At 33.8% G+C, this 16399-nt stretch overlaps 1 protein-coding gene across 2 annotated transcripts; it reads right to left on the bottom strand.

Moving 5' to 3' along the window:
• Positions 1-795: 795 nt before the first annotated feature.
• LOC143228621 (uncharacterized) lies at positions 796-4890 on the bottom strand. Of its 2 annotated transcripts, none has more exons than XM_076459847.1 (4): positions 2791-2839; positions 2521-2612; positions 1444-1927; positions 796-981 (listed from the first exon to the last, which is right to left on the bottom strand). In XM_076459847.1, exons 1-4 carry the CDS (start codon positions 2798-2800, stop codon positions 857-859), a joined length of 711 nt encoding a protein of 236 aa, XP_076315962.1. In that variant the 5' UTR covers positions 2801-2839; the 3' UTR covers positions 796-856. The 2 variants fall into 2 exon arrangements, with proteins under 2 accessions (XP_076315962.1, XP_076315961.1); XM_076459846.1 differs by lacking the exon at positions 2791-2839 and adding an exon at positions 4734-4890 and having other exon boundaries at positions 800-981.
• Between the last annotated feature and the right edge of the window lie 11509 nt (positions 4891-16399).

Here is a 16399-nt window from a genome sequence, read left to right as displayed (position 1 = left end):
AGTGTAAGGCAGCTAGTCATCACCACCCACCGCCAACTCTTTGGCTACTCTTTACCAACGAATAGTGGGATTGACCGTCACATTATACACCCCCACGGCTGGGAGGGCGAGCATGTTTAGCGCGACGCGGGCGCGAACCCGCGAACCTCGGATTACGAGTCGCACGCCTTACGCGCTAGGCCATGCCGGGCCACAAAAAATATCGAATGCGACTTGTTTTTTGTATTGCTCGTATTGACGCCACAGAAGACGCAGTACTACATTGTTGTCGAGAGTGCATGCTTCGTATAACAAGGCCTTTACGTAACTCGTTGTCTGTATCTTTGATTACCTACTAACCAAACCTTTAATATACAGCAGCTTTTATCTAATACCTGCTTATTTTGCAATATAAGTCGCTTGATAAGTTCAAGTCAACGTTCCGTTCTACAAGTAATGCACTTAAAGCTTTATGGATAACTTGCTTACGTAATCAGCATTTACGTCAATGAATCACTACTATAAAGCCGAGTGCCAGATTACTTAAGTGATTAAATCATTACGAATCTCTTCACTAACTCGTATAATACAGTATACTTCTTGCTTAACCATGTTAATAAACAAGCCTCCTAAAACGCTTAAAACTGCAAGTGATCCTTTCAAAATATCTTTTACAATGCTTCAAACGAAAAATACGTTTCTTCAAACATGCACCCATGACTTTGTCGGTCAAACGCATAACGAAAAACTCTAAATGCTATCAAAAAGATGTTTACACTAAATTACTAAAGGTATACCATAATAGTCTTACCTCAAAGCTACTGTTACGCAACATCTTTTGAACACTCGACTACAACGACGGGCTGCTACTGTTTTTTCAGAAACGACGCGTCTGCAGTTTTTTGTATATGTTATCGAAAAGGTATAAGGATGATTTGTTAGCATGTCGCTTCCCTCGGATACAACATGTTTCACGCCAGGTTCGTTTAGGAGGTAGCTTTCCTATTTACACAAACAAAAAATTAATATTCTAATTTTTAGTTGAAAGTAAAAACGAGTCCATGAACTAATTATCGTTATTTTTATTAATGAGGTAATAACGTAAATTTACAAACATAAAGTAAAAGTTTTCATTAAAAACAATGGATTGCAGCATATTTTAAACTTTAAAGTTTACAGTTGAATTTAATCTCGCAATGTTTTACATTGTAAGATGTTTAATATAATTTTCTATAAAGTTTTAAGTGTAAATATATGGACAGATACTTGTGATTGTGTGTACATAAACTTTTCAGCGCAAAATTAAAAATAACAATCCACATAAATTTCTCACTCGTATTCAAGTGTAACATACGTCTAGTTGAAATAAAAATTGTATTGCAGCCTAACACCAGCAATATTTCTACACTCAACTTTTCAACAACAATAACAACAAAAACATTATGAGAGTTTTATGAAACTTACTCTGTTTTTTTCCTTTTATTTTATATTTCCGTGAATGACGTTTGGGTTTCTTACGTTGAATCCCCTTTATGTCATTTTCTCTAAAGACTCTGTTTCTCAGGTTTAGTTTACAATAATCCATTTCGAGTTGAGTAACAGAAATATTCGATGTTGGTCCTTTATTAATGGAATGCAATTCTATGTGACGCAGAGGGTTGTCGTCTTTAAGTTCTAGAAATGATCCGTCTTCTTTCTCTTCGGGCACAAACATCGTGTTGTCTACACCTGAAGGTATAATCCACTTTGTTTGCTCGGGATCAGGTTCATACATTCTCGGGTCCTTCACTGGTTCTTCAATAATATGTGGAATCAAAATGTAGTTTTCAGGATCTTCTTCCACATCTTCGTATTCATCAGAGATAACAGCTTCCTTCAATTCATCAGAGGTTGAGGTGTCCTTCACAGTTGTGACTGTCATTCCCAAGTCTGTCGTAGAAGTGATAAACTGAAGGTATACAAAAAGACTAATAAACATTTATTAGAGATACTACTATACAACTCTTCTTCTCAAGGTAATCTGAATTGCACTTTATAGTGAGGATCAAGTCGCTGTTTCCATACAATGAAATTTCAAAATACTAAGGGTTTAAATAGAGAGAAGTTTATGAAATCGTTGACGCATGACTTCGTCAAATTTTATCTGACAAGGATTACACCACGTCAGATTTTAACCTTGTATACTACCTATTGATAACCCCCGTACCAACAAATAAATTAATCTAAAAACTTTAGTTGTCTAGTAGGAAAATTACGATTCACATTACTTTTAATTTCTTTAAGCTATCAAATCTTTCTATTAGGTTTACCACAAACATAATAAGAAGAACTATTTTAAAAGCTGGAACAATAAAATAAAACTTTAAATCAATGTGTATTTTTCCTTGAAACTAAGAGGTTAAAATTGCTTTTGTTTTACACCATCAGTTAACGTATGAAACTTATAATACGTTGAGTAGTGCATTGAACTTTTTTTAATAAAAATTTTTGATGTTTTAGGTTTAATATACGTCGTTATCATGATCATTGTTTATTACCTACCAGAGAATCTTTGAAATCTGGTTGTGCAATCCCACTTTTGTTTGATTGATTATCTTGCTCTTCATGATGAGTTATGTTACTTTGTTGACTCCCTATGTTAGAAAGAATACGATTAATCAACAACACACAACACAAGATACATTTCAAAAGAAAAAAGAAAAACACGAGGAACTATAGAATGTAATTCACTAAAACCTATTAAAGAAGACATAAACCACAGAAAACTAGAGGTAAACCACAGAAAACTAGAGGGACATTTAGTAGACTCACTCCCCGCCATCAAGCGTTGATCATATCCGTATCTTAAAAAAAAAATACGAAAATGTGTCCGTCGTTATGAACGGAGACGGACCATTTTGGCAGGAAAACGAGGAATACTGTTCTACATGCATCCACCAAGTTTCATCAAAATTTGATCATTTTTGAACGAGCTAATCACTTCTAAGTTGTGTCATAGTTAAAATGTATACTAGATTTTGTCCAAATCTATTCAGTTGTTTTCGAGATATCTTGATGATAAACACATACTCATATGAGCGAAAACATAACCACCGTAATCTTCGATAACTGAGGTAAACATTTCTGAGTGTTAGTATGTTAAACATAAATTGCTAATTTATTCCGATAGAAACTCGTTTACACACGGGTGAAATGGAGTGTTTTGTTTATTATACGTGTGTAACATTGCGTGTTTTGTGTTAATAAGCAATATTTATTTTGATTTTGTCCAATTGTTTATGGACGGATTAAACTATGTTGTTGTTCGTAACATAACCTTTGTAATAAACCTAGTTTTAACTCTGTATCCCATTCCTAAAAATTTAAGCTATTTCACATTTTATTTCTCATTGCATAATAGTTCAGTGGTGTGATTACTGTAGATGGCGGTTATGCCTTTTTATACATTATAGTGCACATTGAGTGTTATGAAAATAGCGTGGTAACATCTATTATCATGTACTTTTCTCTAAGTGTGTTACTTTTTAGATTGTCGGTCATGAATATATAAGTTACATACAAACTGAATTAGCCAGTACTTAGATTTACATGAGACGTTTTACTTGGGAAGGATTTGTGAATTTGTGACATGATTTCTCGTCTGTGTGCATGTATACTTCTACCTTGCGTTCAAAACAATTGAACTAATCTTGTATTGGTAAGCGTAACATCTGTGCCGACTATATGTTGAAGGGAGTTTCTGTGCAAGGCAGAGTTAACACTAACAAAACTATACCTAAAAGGATTCAAGTTTAAAAATTCCTTGTCCAGCGGGAACAGAAATTCTATGAAGACATACTGAGCACTGCAAGTTTCATCGAGGCATGTCTGAATATGGTAAAGAATGCTTTAAAACCAAGTCTATCATACATTGCGTATCCATATTTATTTTTTGGAATGATTTGTATTGCTGTATAGTTAAACTGTATGATCGAATTCTATGTGTAATATATGTTTTAATGTTCGTTAGATACACTGTTTACAAACAACGTTGTAAATTAACATAAATGTTGTATTAGAACAACAAAATATCTAAATACACTGTTTGTTGGAAGTTATATTTTCATTAAAATATATGTAGTTTGTACAAAAGTCAAAACAATGAATACTCATCAGTCAATAGATTTAAATTATATGTAGTTATGCTACAGTCATTGTTTCAAACTTGAACTCTTGTTGTTGTAACACCAGACCTGTGCTCCACAGACTACAAATTGTAATTTTTAACTGGCATACGCAGCTTTTACGTTGTAACTGCGTTCCATCATGGAATAGGTATGAGTGACGATTTCTTGTTAAAAATAAAAGTAAAGCTGTTTATCCTGATTTGGTGAAAGGTCATGATGACTTTAACTGACGACCCACGTGCAAAATACTTCAAAGTTTAAGTTGATAACAAAGCTTGGTATTACCACATCTTATTCTTTGTAACGTATGAATGCTCTTCTCTGAAAAATGAATAAACTAAAAAATACAAAAGAAGTGATTTCATCGTTGCTTACTGATAATTAAAATCAGTAAATCAATTTTGATATTTCTGAAGCGTAGACATTCATGCAAAATGAGTTGATCAAATGACATGCTCTAATTCTACCAGTTTTGGCTTGTACTTTGGAAGTACTCTTTTGTTTGACAAGTAATTTCATCGTTATTGTTAAATTAGAATAAACATGTTTTACATACTAATTTAATAACAGATACGAACAAACACTTACCACACGTAGATTTGTCTGTTTGTAATATCCATACGAATAAAACAATGTATATCACTTGCATTTTTGTTTTTATATTAAAATTTATAACTAAAACTCTTGTGAACTTCACGGTAAGTAACTATCTTTTCTGAATTGTTTACGACACCCACGTTGGTCGAGCACTTTGATCTCTGTTATCTAAAGGTATTCGTTACTGCACAGGAGAGTTTGTTTGTTTTGTTTGTTTTGGAATTTCGCACAAAGCTACTCGAGGGCTATCTGTGCTAGCCGTCCCTAATTTAGTAGTGTAAGACTAGAGGGAAGGCAGCTAGTCATCACCACCCACCGCCAACTCTTGGGCTACTGTTTTACCAACGAATAGTGGGATTGACCGTCACATTATACACCCCCACGGCTGGGAGGGCGAGCATGTTTAGCGCGACGCGGGCGCGAACCCGCGACCCTCAGATTACGAGTCGCACGCCTTATGCGCTTGGCCATGCCAGGCCCCACAGGAGAGCTAAACACATTTCATTGACAGCACAAATACCAGAACAACTCAACAGAAAAATTTGTTTGTCGTAGCACATTTAATTACTGAAGTATCTGAGTTCCTTAATTGTGAATAAATTGTACGATTGCGGTAAAAAATTATCGTAGTATTCCATTATAATTACCCGATACGCGCAATATTTATTTTTATGTGTATTTTTTTATCTGACAGATTTTGACGAAATTCATCCTTTGTTTTTGTGAGGCATGTTTGAAAATCATTTTAAATAGCATATAAAGTGCAAAATCTGTAGTGGTCAAGGTGAATATACTTTTTTGATCTCACAATTGCTCAGAAACGAAATATAAAGAATAAACAGAAAATAATAAATACATGGTTTGTTAAAACAGCGAATGAAGTGTCCTCCCCTAAGTAGCATAGCGATAAATATGCAAACTAACAACGCTTGTGTCCGGCATGGCCAGGTGGTTAGGGCGCTCGACTCGTAATCCGAGGGTCGCGGATTCGAATTCCCGTGTTAAAAGTGTTATAATGTGACAGTCAATCCCACTATTCGTTGGTAAAATACCAGTAAAAGAGTTGGTAGTGATTGGTGTTGACTAGCTGCCTTCCCTCTAGTCTTACACTGCTAAATAACAGACGACTAGCACAGTTAGCTCTCGTGTAGCTTTGCGCGAAATTCCAAAAACAAATACAAACATACAACGCTACAATCCAAGGTTTGATACTTTTGATGGGCAGAGCACAGATAGTTCATTTTGCATTTTTGTGTTTAATTACAAAGAAACAAATGCGAGTAAAGTTCTCCCTATGGGAAGAAGCGTATATCATTTTACATCTTTGCGCATACTAAGAATTTAGATTTTGGCCCTAGTGATCTGCGCCATTTGGACTTCTTTTAGTCCCGGCTTCGAGACTGTTAAGGTACTAAGAAGATTGTTCTTTTCAAATTCACAATGTTTGATTCATACATCTTTGTCAGCTTTTGTTGTTGAACAAATTATTTAAAGTAGGTGCCTGTGAGTTGTTGGCGATAAATTTCTACATTAAACAGCACAAATCAACTTAAATTAATATATTAAAACAAATCAAACGTTTTTACAAATGTTCGTTACACTGTTGATTATCACAGTTGTATCCAGAACTTTAAATAATTGTTTTTTTCTTCGTCAATGACACAAATCCATATGCTTTCTTAACTAAATTGTTTACCTTTCTTATGGCTTTTCACTAGTTTTTCCATCATTTTTAATTCCAAATTCTGTCTTATTTTACTATTTTTTTAAGTCACCACTCTTTTTTTTAACATTATTAACTTTTCTATTAAGTTTGTTTGTTTGTTTGTTGAATTTCGCGCAAAGCTACTCGAGGACTATCTGCGATAACCGTCCTTAATTTACCAGTGTAAGACTAGAGGGAAGGCAGCTAGTAATCACCACCCACCGCCAACTCTTGGGCTACTCTTTTGCCAACAAATAGTGGGATTGACCGTAACATTATAACGCCCTCACGGCTGAAAGGGCGAGCATGTTTGATGTGACGGGGATTCGAACCCGCGACTCTCAGATTACGACTTGCACGCCTTAACCCACCTGGCCATGCCGGGCCTTTTTCTATTAAATCTCAAAATGTTGATATAAATGACATCTTTTCTGTCGTTCTATTGTGCCTCAATTGTTCTAAAGTTACTGACAAATGATCCAGTTCTTTTTCATCATTCTATTTCTTGTTTAACTTGTAAAATTTCTTTAGTTTTTCTGTATCTTTTTACTCACAAAATTATTTACAAATGGATTCCATTTGTTTTATAGCTGATATACCCTTCTTTTCTCGTCTCTTTAATCCTTTAGTTTTTTGCTTGTTATTAAGCTCAAAGTTTCACAATGGGTTATCTACGTTGTACCAACCTGTTTTAGCAAAACCATGATTGTAGCACTAAAAACTTTCAGACTTTCCACTGAGTTACTAGGAAAAACGTTTTAGTAACGTTTCCAGCAAATTCCTCTTTATTTTATTGCATTCAAAGACACATCTTTTCATCTCTGACAGTTATTTACTTTCGCTTTTCCCTGACACCAGCAATAACCTACTCAATGTGTGATGATTTCGTGTGTTAGGTTTCCTCAACTTTACCAGTTTTTGTTCTTGTATATATGTCTTTTCTCTGAAATCAAAACATCTTCTCTATTGGATCACCAGTACTTTCTCCAGAAAGTTCTATTACTCATACGTGTGATGGTTTTATTGCCTTGAACTGTTTATATATTCTACAGTAATTCCTGTATGCTGAGTCCGAAAATGATAACCATTTTTTTTCCATCACCTACAGACATTTTACAGAATTTCATGGCCCGGCATGGCTAGGGTCGTGGGTTCGAATCCCCGTCAACCAAACATGCTCGCATTTTCAGCAGTGTGGGCGTTATAATGTGATGGTCAACCCCACTATTCGTTGGTAAAGAGTAGCCGAAGAGTTGGCGGTGGGTGGTGAAGACTAGCTGCCTTCCCTCTAGTCTTACCCTGCTAAATTAGGGACGGTTAGTGCAGATAGCCCTCGTGTAGCTTTGCGCGAAACTCAAACCAAACAAAACTTCATATATACATCCACTTAAGTGGGCTGTTTGCATTCAAATCGAGCCATATTTTGTTATGCTTAAAATAATGTTGACAACCACTGGCCATAGATTTTGTTTAGATCAATTGGGACATGAAAATCTTATCGATCATTCTACAACCTCAATACAATAATAAGAAATGGTCATTGAGGTAAATGAAATAACAATTTGATCTAAGTAAGAGCTTCTTTTCTTCTTCCTGATTTGTACAAAATCCTTACGTGATAGAAAAAAAGAATATTATTTTAAAAAATCTGTGTAACTGAAGTATGGAAAATTCGTTATTAAAACCAAAACAACGTTTATGAAGTTTCTTGGTCTTGTGTGATTGACACCCACAACTTAAACAACAACTTACTTTAGTCGAATTCACACACACGCAGTTACTGTTATAACTGATGGTGTAGCATTAAATTCTATAGTACCGGTGCCCTGGCAATGTCCTCAATCTGTCCTCTAAAACATTAACTGAAGCTCAACACAAACTTCTTAGTAAAGGTCTTAATTTTTCTCCTACCCCTAAAAACATGGATATTTTTAAAGTAATTTCCTAATTCCAAGAATTTGCACGCACATTAAGACTTCGAGAATTTTTTTACAACCAAACAACTGAAAGAAATAATTTCGACTCACAATTTAAAGAAAAATCCATCTGGTCTCCCCCAGCTAACAGGGAGCCACATCCAGAGAAATTTTTTACTGCAATTGAAAATGAATTAATTCAAGCTCTTAACTCTGGCTCAAAAGTACGAAACAATCTCTCCCATAGTGAATATTCTGCTCTAATTTCACTGAAACAAGAAAATGAAACTATTTTTTGTCTTCCCGCGTCAATTTATACAGGGTGGCCCGTAAGTCCCTACCCATCCATATGTTATTATGTTATATTCAATTACGCATGTATTATAAATTAGTTTTTTTTTTCAGAGAAATATGGCCGATGTAAGTCCATTTACATTTGAAGAGCGTATTATGGCAAGTACGTTGGTACATGAGCGCAAGAATACTGGTGACAGCACACAGACACACTGGATACATAAGATATATGGATGGGTAGAAACTTACGGGCCACCCTGTATAATTTAAGCCGAGATTTTCGTAAGTTTAACAATATTGGAATACAGCGTTTTCGTAAAAGATACATTGTTGATTCGTACGCTGGAGAATCTTCTACAAATGTAGAGAACATAGGGATTTGCGCAGTGCATATTTAACAACATTCGTTACATGCATTAAACTGAAACAAACGAGATATTAAAATTAATGTATAACAGTAAATCCATTACAATATATATATAGAACTAATTATTTGAATCTACGTAAAGTAATAATAAAATGAATGTTTATATGCTACACGACGTTCTTTAAATTAAGCAGCAAGGAAAAAAACTAAACAAGGTACCATGATTCAAACTGCAACAGTAAAACCTCATAACACTTACTGGAGGATCATACAAAGGTGACGTCGTTATTTGCCTATATTATTGTAGTTATGGTTTTTATCAAAAAGCTGTACAACAGAATATCTGTGGTCAGCCTATCGTTGCTATTGATACCTGATTTTGTAACATCATAAAGCCTCAAACATAGCATTCATCCACCCAAAAGGAAGCTAAAAATGATCTGATAAGATGCAAATTAGCCATTTAAATGGAATTTGCGGGAAAGGAACAGCACATAGTGACAACATAATGTAAACTGAATAGTACTGTTTAGAACATTGTTGGTTAGTGAGTGTTCCCAGTGGGCCAGAAGTAAGTTTATGGATTTATTACACTTAAATTCGAGGTTTGATTTCCCGTGGTGAACCGAAAGCAGATAGTCTATTCATGATAAAACAGAGTAACGCGTAATGAGGATAGATGTAAATATATATATATATTAACATAATAAACATTCATTCTGTGTCCAAGTAGTGTTCTTTGGATGCAACAATGGAGAATGAGTTTGGAACCAACAGAATCATATGTGAATCACATTGCATACAAAAGAGTTTGGATAAATGATATGTTGAACGAAATCAAGAACAGAATGAGATGTGTCAAATACCTTTTGCTTTCATCAGTGAATTGAAACACCATGCTGATAAATCTCAATACAATTGCTTTTAAGATGCGAGAAAAAAGGATGAAAATATTCACGGAGTATTGAACATGGATGTTGAATCAAAGGATTGCAGTAAGTGAGAAAAAGCAAGATATTATTACAAACAATGTGACCAACGAAGTATTTGTGGAATTAGATTGCAAAATTAAGTTTAATCTATTGTATTATCGTGAAAAAACTGCAGACAATTTTATCAAATAAGGTCTTAGTTGATATGGAGTACTGGTACAGTTGGTACCAATTGACACATGAGAACTTGATCCCAAAAGTAACAAAGTGTTAGTTGATTTGTCTATTATATAATATAATCATATATCATATGATGATGCCAAACAGGACTATTTTAGAGTAGTATTGATCTTATAAACCCTTTTACATCAAATTCTTATTGATTTTCTACGTATAAAATTGTATTACAATCCAAAGTGACAATGCCAGAGATTATTAAACAATATATAGTAGGAATATTGAAATTAAAGGAAACAAGTTCTGTAAATATCAAGAAATTCACTCAAAATGTAAAATTAGTGACGTTTATATTGTAGTGACCTGTAAAGAACTATGTCAATATGGAAAACAATGTTTTATCATCAACTCAGCTTGTTGTTGCTACTGAGACTGCAGGGAGGGGTAGGCCATCAAATGAGATTCTAGTTTTGTACATCGTTGACAGAGACAGACAGCAGCATTTGAAATGGTCTACAAGACATCAATAAAAAATTTGAAATCGACAACAGGTTAAGCGAATGATATTATTTACAGTGATGATGCAGCTGTGGTCTTTGAATATCCTGACTTTGCACCAACTACCAATTTTAAATTGACCCAGGAAAACGTCTCAATTTGTTCCGTCGGTAAAAATTATCTTCCTGATGACGAAAGTTGCATTTCGAAATGTGAACACCCTGATTGTGATGATAATGAGGAAGCTGGTGACATCCAAGATGACATATATGGTGTCCATGATGAGGATTGCGTGCGAGATCACTCGAATAATGAAACATAAGTTGGTACTGTGACCAAACCAACAAAGAAAAATTGTTGAATAATTCTGTTAAGCCTTCGGAGAATCTCGTCTGTAATATGTATAATCAACGATGCTCAAGTATGCGGAGAAAAGATAAACATGGGTGTAAAAGTTCAAAATAGTGGTAAAATGTCATTCCGTATTCTATTAGGGAAGACTAGAGGCGTATTAAGTGTGGTGGTGTTTAATTTGTTGCACGATGACGATAAAACTTGAAGAGAAGTTTGACTGTAAAAGTATTAGGTATGACGAGTTCAAAAGGCAGTTCACCCAGGTCATGGGAGACGTTACTGGTATATAAGCTGGTTTAATATTATTTCATTTTAAAACCACTTATTTTGTTTGAATATCAAGTGTCACTCTCCTTTATTTAAACAAATTATGTACCAGTTTAGCAAATTTTTTATACAAAATAACAATGTAAATATAACCTTTTAATACAAATGTTACAAACAGGATCAAAGAGTAGCTAATATGGTTCTGCTAAACAAAATAATAGTTACACTGATTTTCCTCTTGGCTTAGTCACTGCACTGTCGTTCAGTGATGAAATGATATATCAATAGAAGTCCTTAGTAAATTTCTACATTGCCTAGTCAGACAAACTAGAAATTAACAGCACGATATTACTGTATCTGAAATTTAACATGCAACTCAAAAATGTAAAAGAAAATCAGTGATGATGCACAACAATCACAAATATGAAATGCAACAAGAAGAAAGTATCAGCACTCAAACGACTTCAGAAATCTGAATGCTAACCTGAACAACGAAAGTTAGAGAGCCCATTGTTTACAGAGATATGTGAAATATTGTAAATATCATACCTAGGCCCAAGTAAAAGCTGTCATCACATAACTATAACATAGATAAATAAACAACCTAATTCCACCAAAGACCCTACAAAATGTGACCACATAAAGTAACAGAAGTGGCATGTGGATGTCATATACTACAAATGATAAGTTTTGATACTTATCTGCAAAATCTTACAATTAATTATGAAGTGGAACATTCGTTCATAGAACAGAATATGCATAATTTTAAAGTTCAAAGAAATGGATGAAGGCATAAGGATAAAGAGATAAAAGACTGAAAATCCTTGTCAACAACAAAGTGCATACAATTTACAGTAAAAGTTATTTTGTTGAATGAAATATTATCTTTCCAGTACAGACCCTTCTTGTTACAGACATTTTTTTTTAAATATTGGAAAAATACAGTGATGTGTTTGAGTGTATAAAACAAAGAAACATGCTTTAGCTGAGAGTACTTACGTGAATTACAACTACACATAGAAAGTAGAAGTTTGCAATTCTCCAAAACTGCTCAAACAGGTTCTATGAAACAAAATTCCATAATTTGTGCTTAGAAAAAATAAAAAATAAACATTAATAAATTGTAACCTACCAAACCTAATAATCTATACATGTATTATACAGAAATATGTAAAAATTAAAACTTAAATAATGTAATCATGAACTTATAACAGTTGTAGTAAATTTAAAAATAACATTTCTAAAGCCTCCATATGTGTATATATATATAAACCCTGTGACCATTTTTAATAGTCTAAGTGATAGTTTACACACATTTTCTTAAAAAATAACTGTAAATTTGCAATTTAGGTCAAAACGAATAATAAATTTCAACAGAGATCATTCAAATTGTTATACAGACTGTGGGCTAAAACAGTCTTTCAATGCTTTCCTAGTTTTTCTACATCGCCCAAGTTTTTTATCAGTTATAGAAACTTTTCTCATTTCTTTGCTTAACTAAATGTGATATATATATACTCTTCAAAAAAAGAAACGCAAAAGGCAAAATATGAGACAAATTGTTAACAAGTTTATTCCGGGTAGTTCTGTATGACATGTGTGAAACTTTGCACATTCACTGCTGAACATCCAAAGTCTGCAAAGGCGAAGTCCACGCTCACTAATTGAAGTTTAACGTCACTCAACGTCAATAACGAGTATGCCCCCCGTGAGCATCAATAACTGCTTGGCATCTCCTGCCCATGGAAGCGATGAGATGACGAATCACATCCTGTGGAATGGCTGTCCACTCAGCCTGCAAAGCTGCTGCAAGCTGAGGTAGAGTCTGCGGTTGAGGTTGTCGCCGTCGCAGACGTCGGTCCAACTCGTCCCAAAGATGTTCGATGGGGTTTAAATCTGGTGATCTGGAGGGCCATGGAAGAACGTTGATGTTGTGGTGTCTCAAGAAGACAGTTATGAGTCGGGCTGTGTGAGGACGGGCGTTGTCATGTTGAAAAACATCGTTGACGTTCACCATGGTGGGTTGCACATGGGGCCTAAGAATCTCGTCGACGTATCGTTGAGCCATAAGATTCCCTCGAACGTGCAAAAGGTCTGTTAAGGCAGTAGACGTCGCAGTGGCGGTCCTATCTCGAAGGTGACGTAACCGGATGTAGCGATCTTGTGCGGGCGTGTTCACACGAGATCTGCCAGATCGTGGACGGTCACGAGTTGATCCATGTTGTTGGTGACGATTCCATAGCCTTGTGATGGTACTTGGGTGGACTTTCACAGCTCTGTTCGAGATTCGCCTGCTTCCAAGCGACCAATGGCGTTGTTGCGTCGTGCTTCAGTCAGTCTTGGCGTAACTGTATTGCGTGTCGGTGGCTTAACACTGAGCTATGGAAACCGAGAACCCGTCACTTTTATAGGGATTTTGCACATGTTGCACTTGCAGAACATGCAGATCTCTCAAACAAATTTATTGGACACGCATGCGTTTTGGCGAAAAATCAGATGTTTTCCTCCGTTTTCAAAGTGCACAACTTTTATTGTCATTTTGGTTTGACAATCAGTGCCTTAACACGCGTAACATCACATACTCTGAGCTTGTAACGTTATTACATATATTTCTCTTTAAAATAACAAAAATATCCCTTTTGCGTTTCTTTTTTTGAAGAGTATATATATGATGTACAGAGTTCCAAATCTTAATGTACAAGATGTCATTATTTAAGTAGCCCGTACAAAACAGATTAGTGAAAAGTGAATATAACATTCTGATGAAATACGTCTTAATCTCACATTGTAAGAAATTACTTTGTTGTCTGGATTTTTTGTCTAATTCATCTTCTGTACCTGGTAGGTAGTTATGTCTAATATATGCAATTCTAGTATCTTTCTGTCTTTTTTTTCACATTAGGCCCTCTATTTTCACAGAAAAAAATAAAAATTCGACCTTTTTTATAAATCACAAATAATTAATACAGCCTATGGTAATTTTACAAAACAAACTGTATAGAAAATGCTTTATATGTTTACACACATAAACTGTAAGGGAACCTAGAACACTAGATATCCACAAACAAAGCTAATCACAATTTTTGGAGAAGTTTCAAAAATCTCCTGAAATAAAAGAGTACGTATCTAATACAATATTTGTTACTCAATAAGATTTTGACACTATTTCAAAACCAATAAAACATTATATATAACCAATTTGATCCAGTTTTTCTGATGGAAAGGCTCAGCAAACTTTGAAAATGCGTATAACTACATGCATAAGTACAATTTCATAAACTTACGAATGTACAGAAAATGAAGATATTTAATCATTTTCTTTAGTGTAACGTTGTATAATATTTAGATTTTGAGACCAAATTTTATCTTCAATAGCAATGCAAAGTTTCTTTTGAATAAATATACAGATGTATTTATTGTTCTATTAAAACTATAAAAATAAGAGTTGTTTTGTGTTTAATTTATTTGCAATTGAAGAAATGTTATATTTCTTTTAGAATGTGTAAACTGTTGTAAGTTTTTGTTTTGTGAAAGAAACAATTTGATATCAAGGATGAATTTACATAAATTCTATGTCAAGTATCCAAGTCAAAGTCTACTACACATCAGCAAATATTTCAAAAATGTATTATAAACAAATTTCAAATTCTGAAACAACCAAGTTTTTACGTGTTCCATTTTTTAGAAATGTAATATAAAGCCTAAAATATTTCATAAATTTTTGTATTGCCACTTTAAATAGGTAGAAGTAAGAGCGAGTAAGTAACCCACTAAAAATAGTTAAAAATATTATTACGAACCATTAAGGAATATACAATGAGTAAGAGATTTTATTAAATTGTTACTTATTATAGAAATTATTTTTCTATAATAACATTAAAAGTACTATTAAATTCAGCTTTTAATCAAAAGAAAATGATAAAGAATGATGGAGTAGAAAGAAGTGAAAGTATAGTTTATAAGCTTTAATTTACTTTCAAATAGTTTTAATGTATTTAATTTATATAAGATTTACTGTGAGTGTATGGACTGTTATAGATTTGTATTTAATTCTTGTTTTTGTTTATAGTTGTCAAAACTGTAACTTAAAGTTTTTTATAAATTCTCTTTAAAATTACAACTAATTCTTGTCATAAAAATCAGGAAATAATAAAGAAGATAAAAGTAAAAAAAATTTGAGTATTGTAATGTTGTATAAATGGTAAAGTAAGTACATACACGGCAGTAGTACAACTGTGCTGATTTAGAAAATTTAAATCAATTCACGTGATACATAAAATACACTGTACCCTTATCAGTAAATTATACATATATTTCTGTATGTATGTTATATGCCATTCGAAACTTACTATTCTATCAATGCACACAATGCTATGACTACCATTGGAGCTGGTGGATGATTAATAAGATTAATTGATTACTTATGAATTGATTTAGTAAACTAGTGTTCTAAGGCATCTAAAGACAAAACAAGCTTCATGAAACTTACAGAAAGTTGTATGCACTGAGTCTAAGATGTATAATATATGATAGAACACACTAATGGCGGTAAAACCGTTCACTGTCAGAATCCATTCAGTCACCATTTAAGGAAAATGAGATAACTCCTGTACAGGAGAGCCAAGACCTTGAGAAGTTTAGGATACATGGATATGAAAAATGTATTTAATAAGATCCATGACACTGAATTCAGTACTAATACAATTATGGTTTCTTTTTCCACTTATTTAACTCACACCAAAGAGAACTAGAATAGCCTTTCTCTCTTTTTGTGATGGTAAGTGCATGTCATTGGTGAGAGCTTCATAACGTTTGTAACAACCATTTTATTTTTTTCACTTCACAACACACTGTGTTTACACCATTAAGCAATCTTTTTTTTTTAAATGTGGGTAGTTTAAAAATAAATAAATAAGCGTTAAGTGTTCTTTTATTCTCATATTGCAGAAAATATCTCTGACCTTACTTTTCAACCTAAAAACGATCCTTCTTTTGCTTTCTCTTTACTTAATCTCTTTGCCAGTTTACTTCCACACAGTTAGTGTCAGTTACTTTTACTCCTTGAACTTCATTCTTTCATGTGGACTTATAACTTAACTAGATACCAGCCCCTCAACTTCCTATTGCATGAAACTAATGACTATTTC

This window comes from Tachypleus tridentatus, chromosome 10 (assembly GCF_004210375.1).
Source record: "Tachypleus tridentatus isolate NWPU-2018 chromosome 10, ASM421037v1, whole genome shotgun sequence".
NCBI lineage: Eukaryota > Metazoa > Arthropoda > Merostomata > Xiphosura > Limulidae > Tachypleus > Tachypleus tridentatus.
This window is presented reverse-complemented; position numbering and strand designations above follow the sequence as displayed.

Excerpts from the sequence above, each read along its gene's own strand:
- LOC143228621 (XM_076459846.1), bottom strand. The coding sequence starts at position 4,794 with ATGCAAGTGATATACATTGTTTTATTCGTATGGATATTACAAACAGAC. Across the intron at positions 2,613-4,733 it reads AACAGACAAATCTACGTGTG|GGAGTCAACAAAGTAACATA; the intron begins GTAAGTGTTTGT and ends TTTCTAACATAG. Across the intron at positions 1,928-2,520 it reads CAGATTTCAAAGATTCTCTG|TTTATCACTTCTACGACAGA; the intron begins GTAGGTAATAAA and ends GTATACCTTCAG.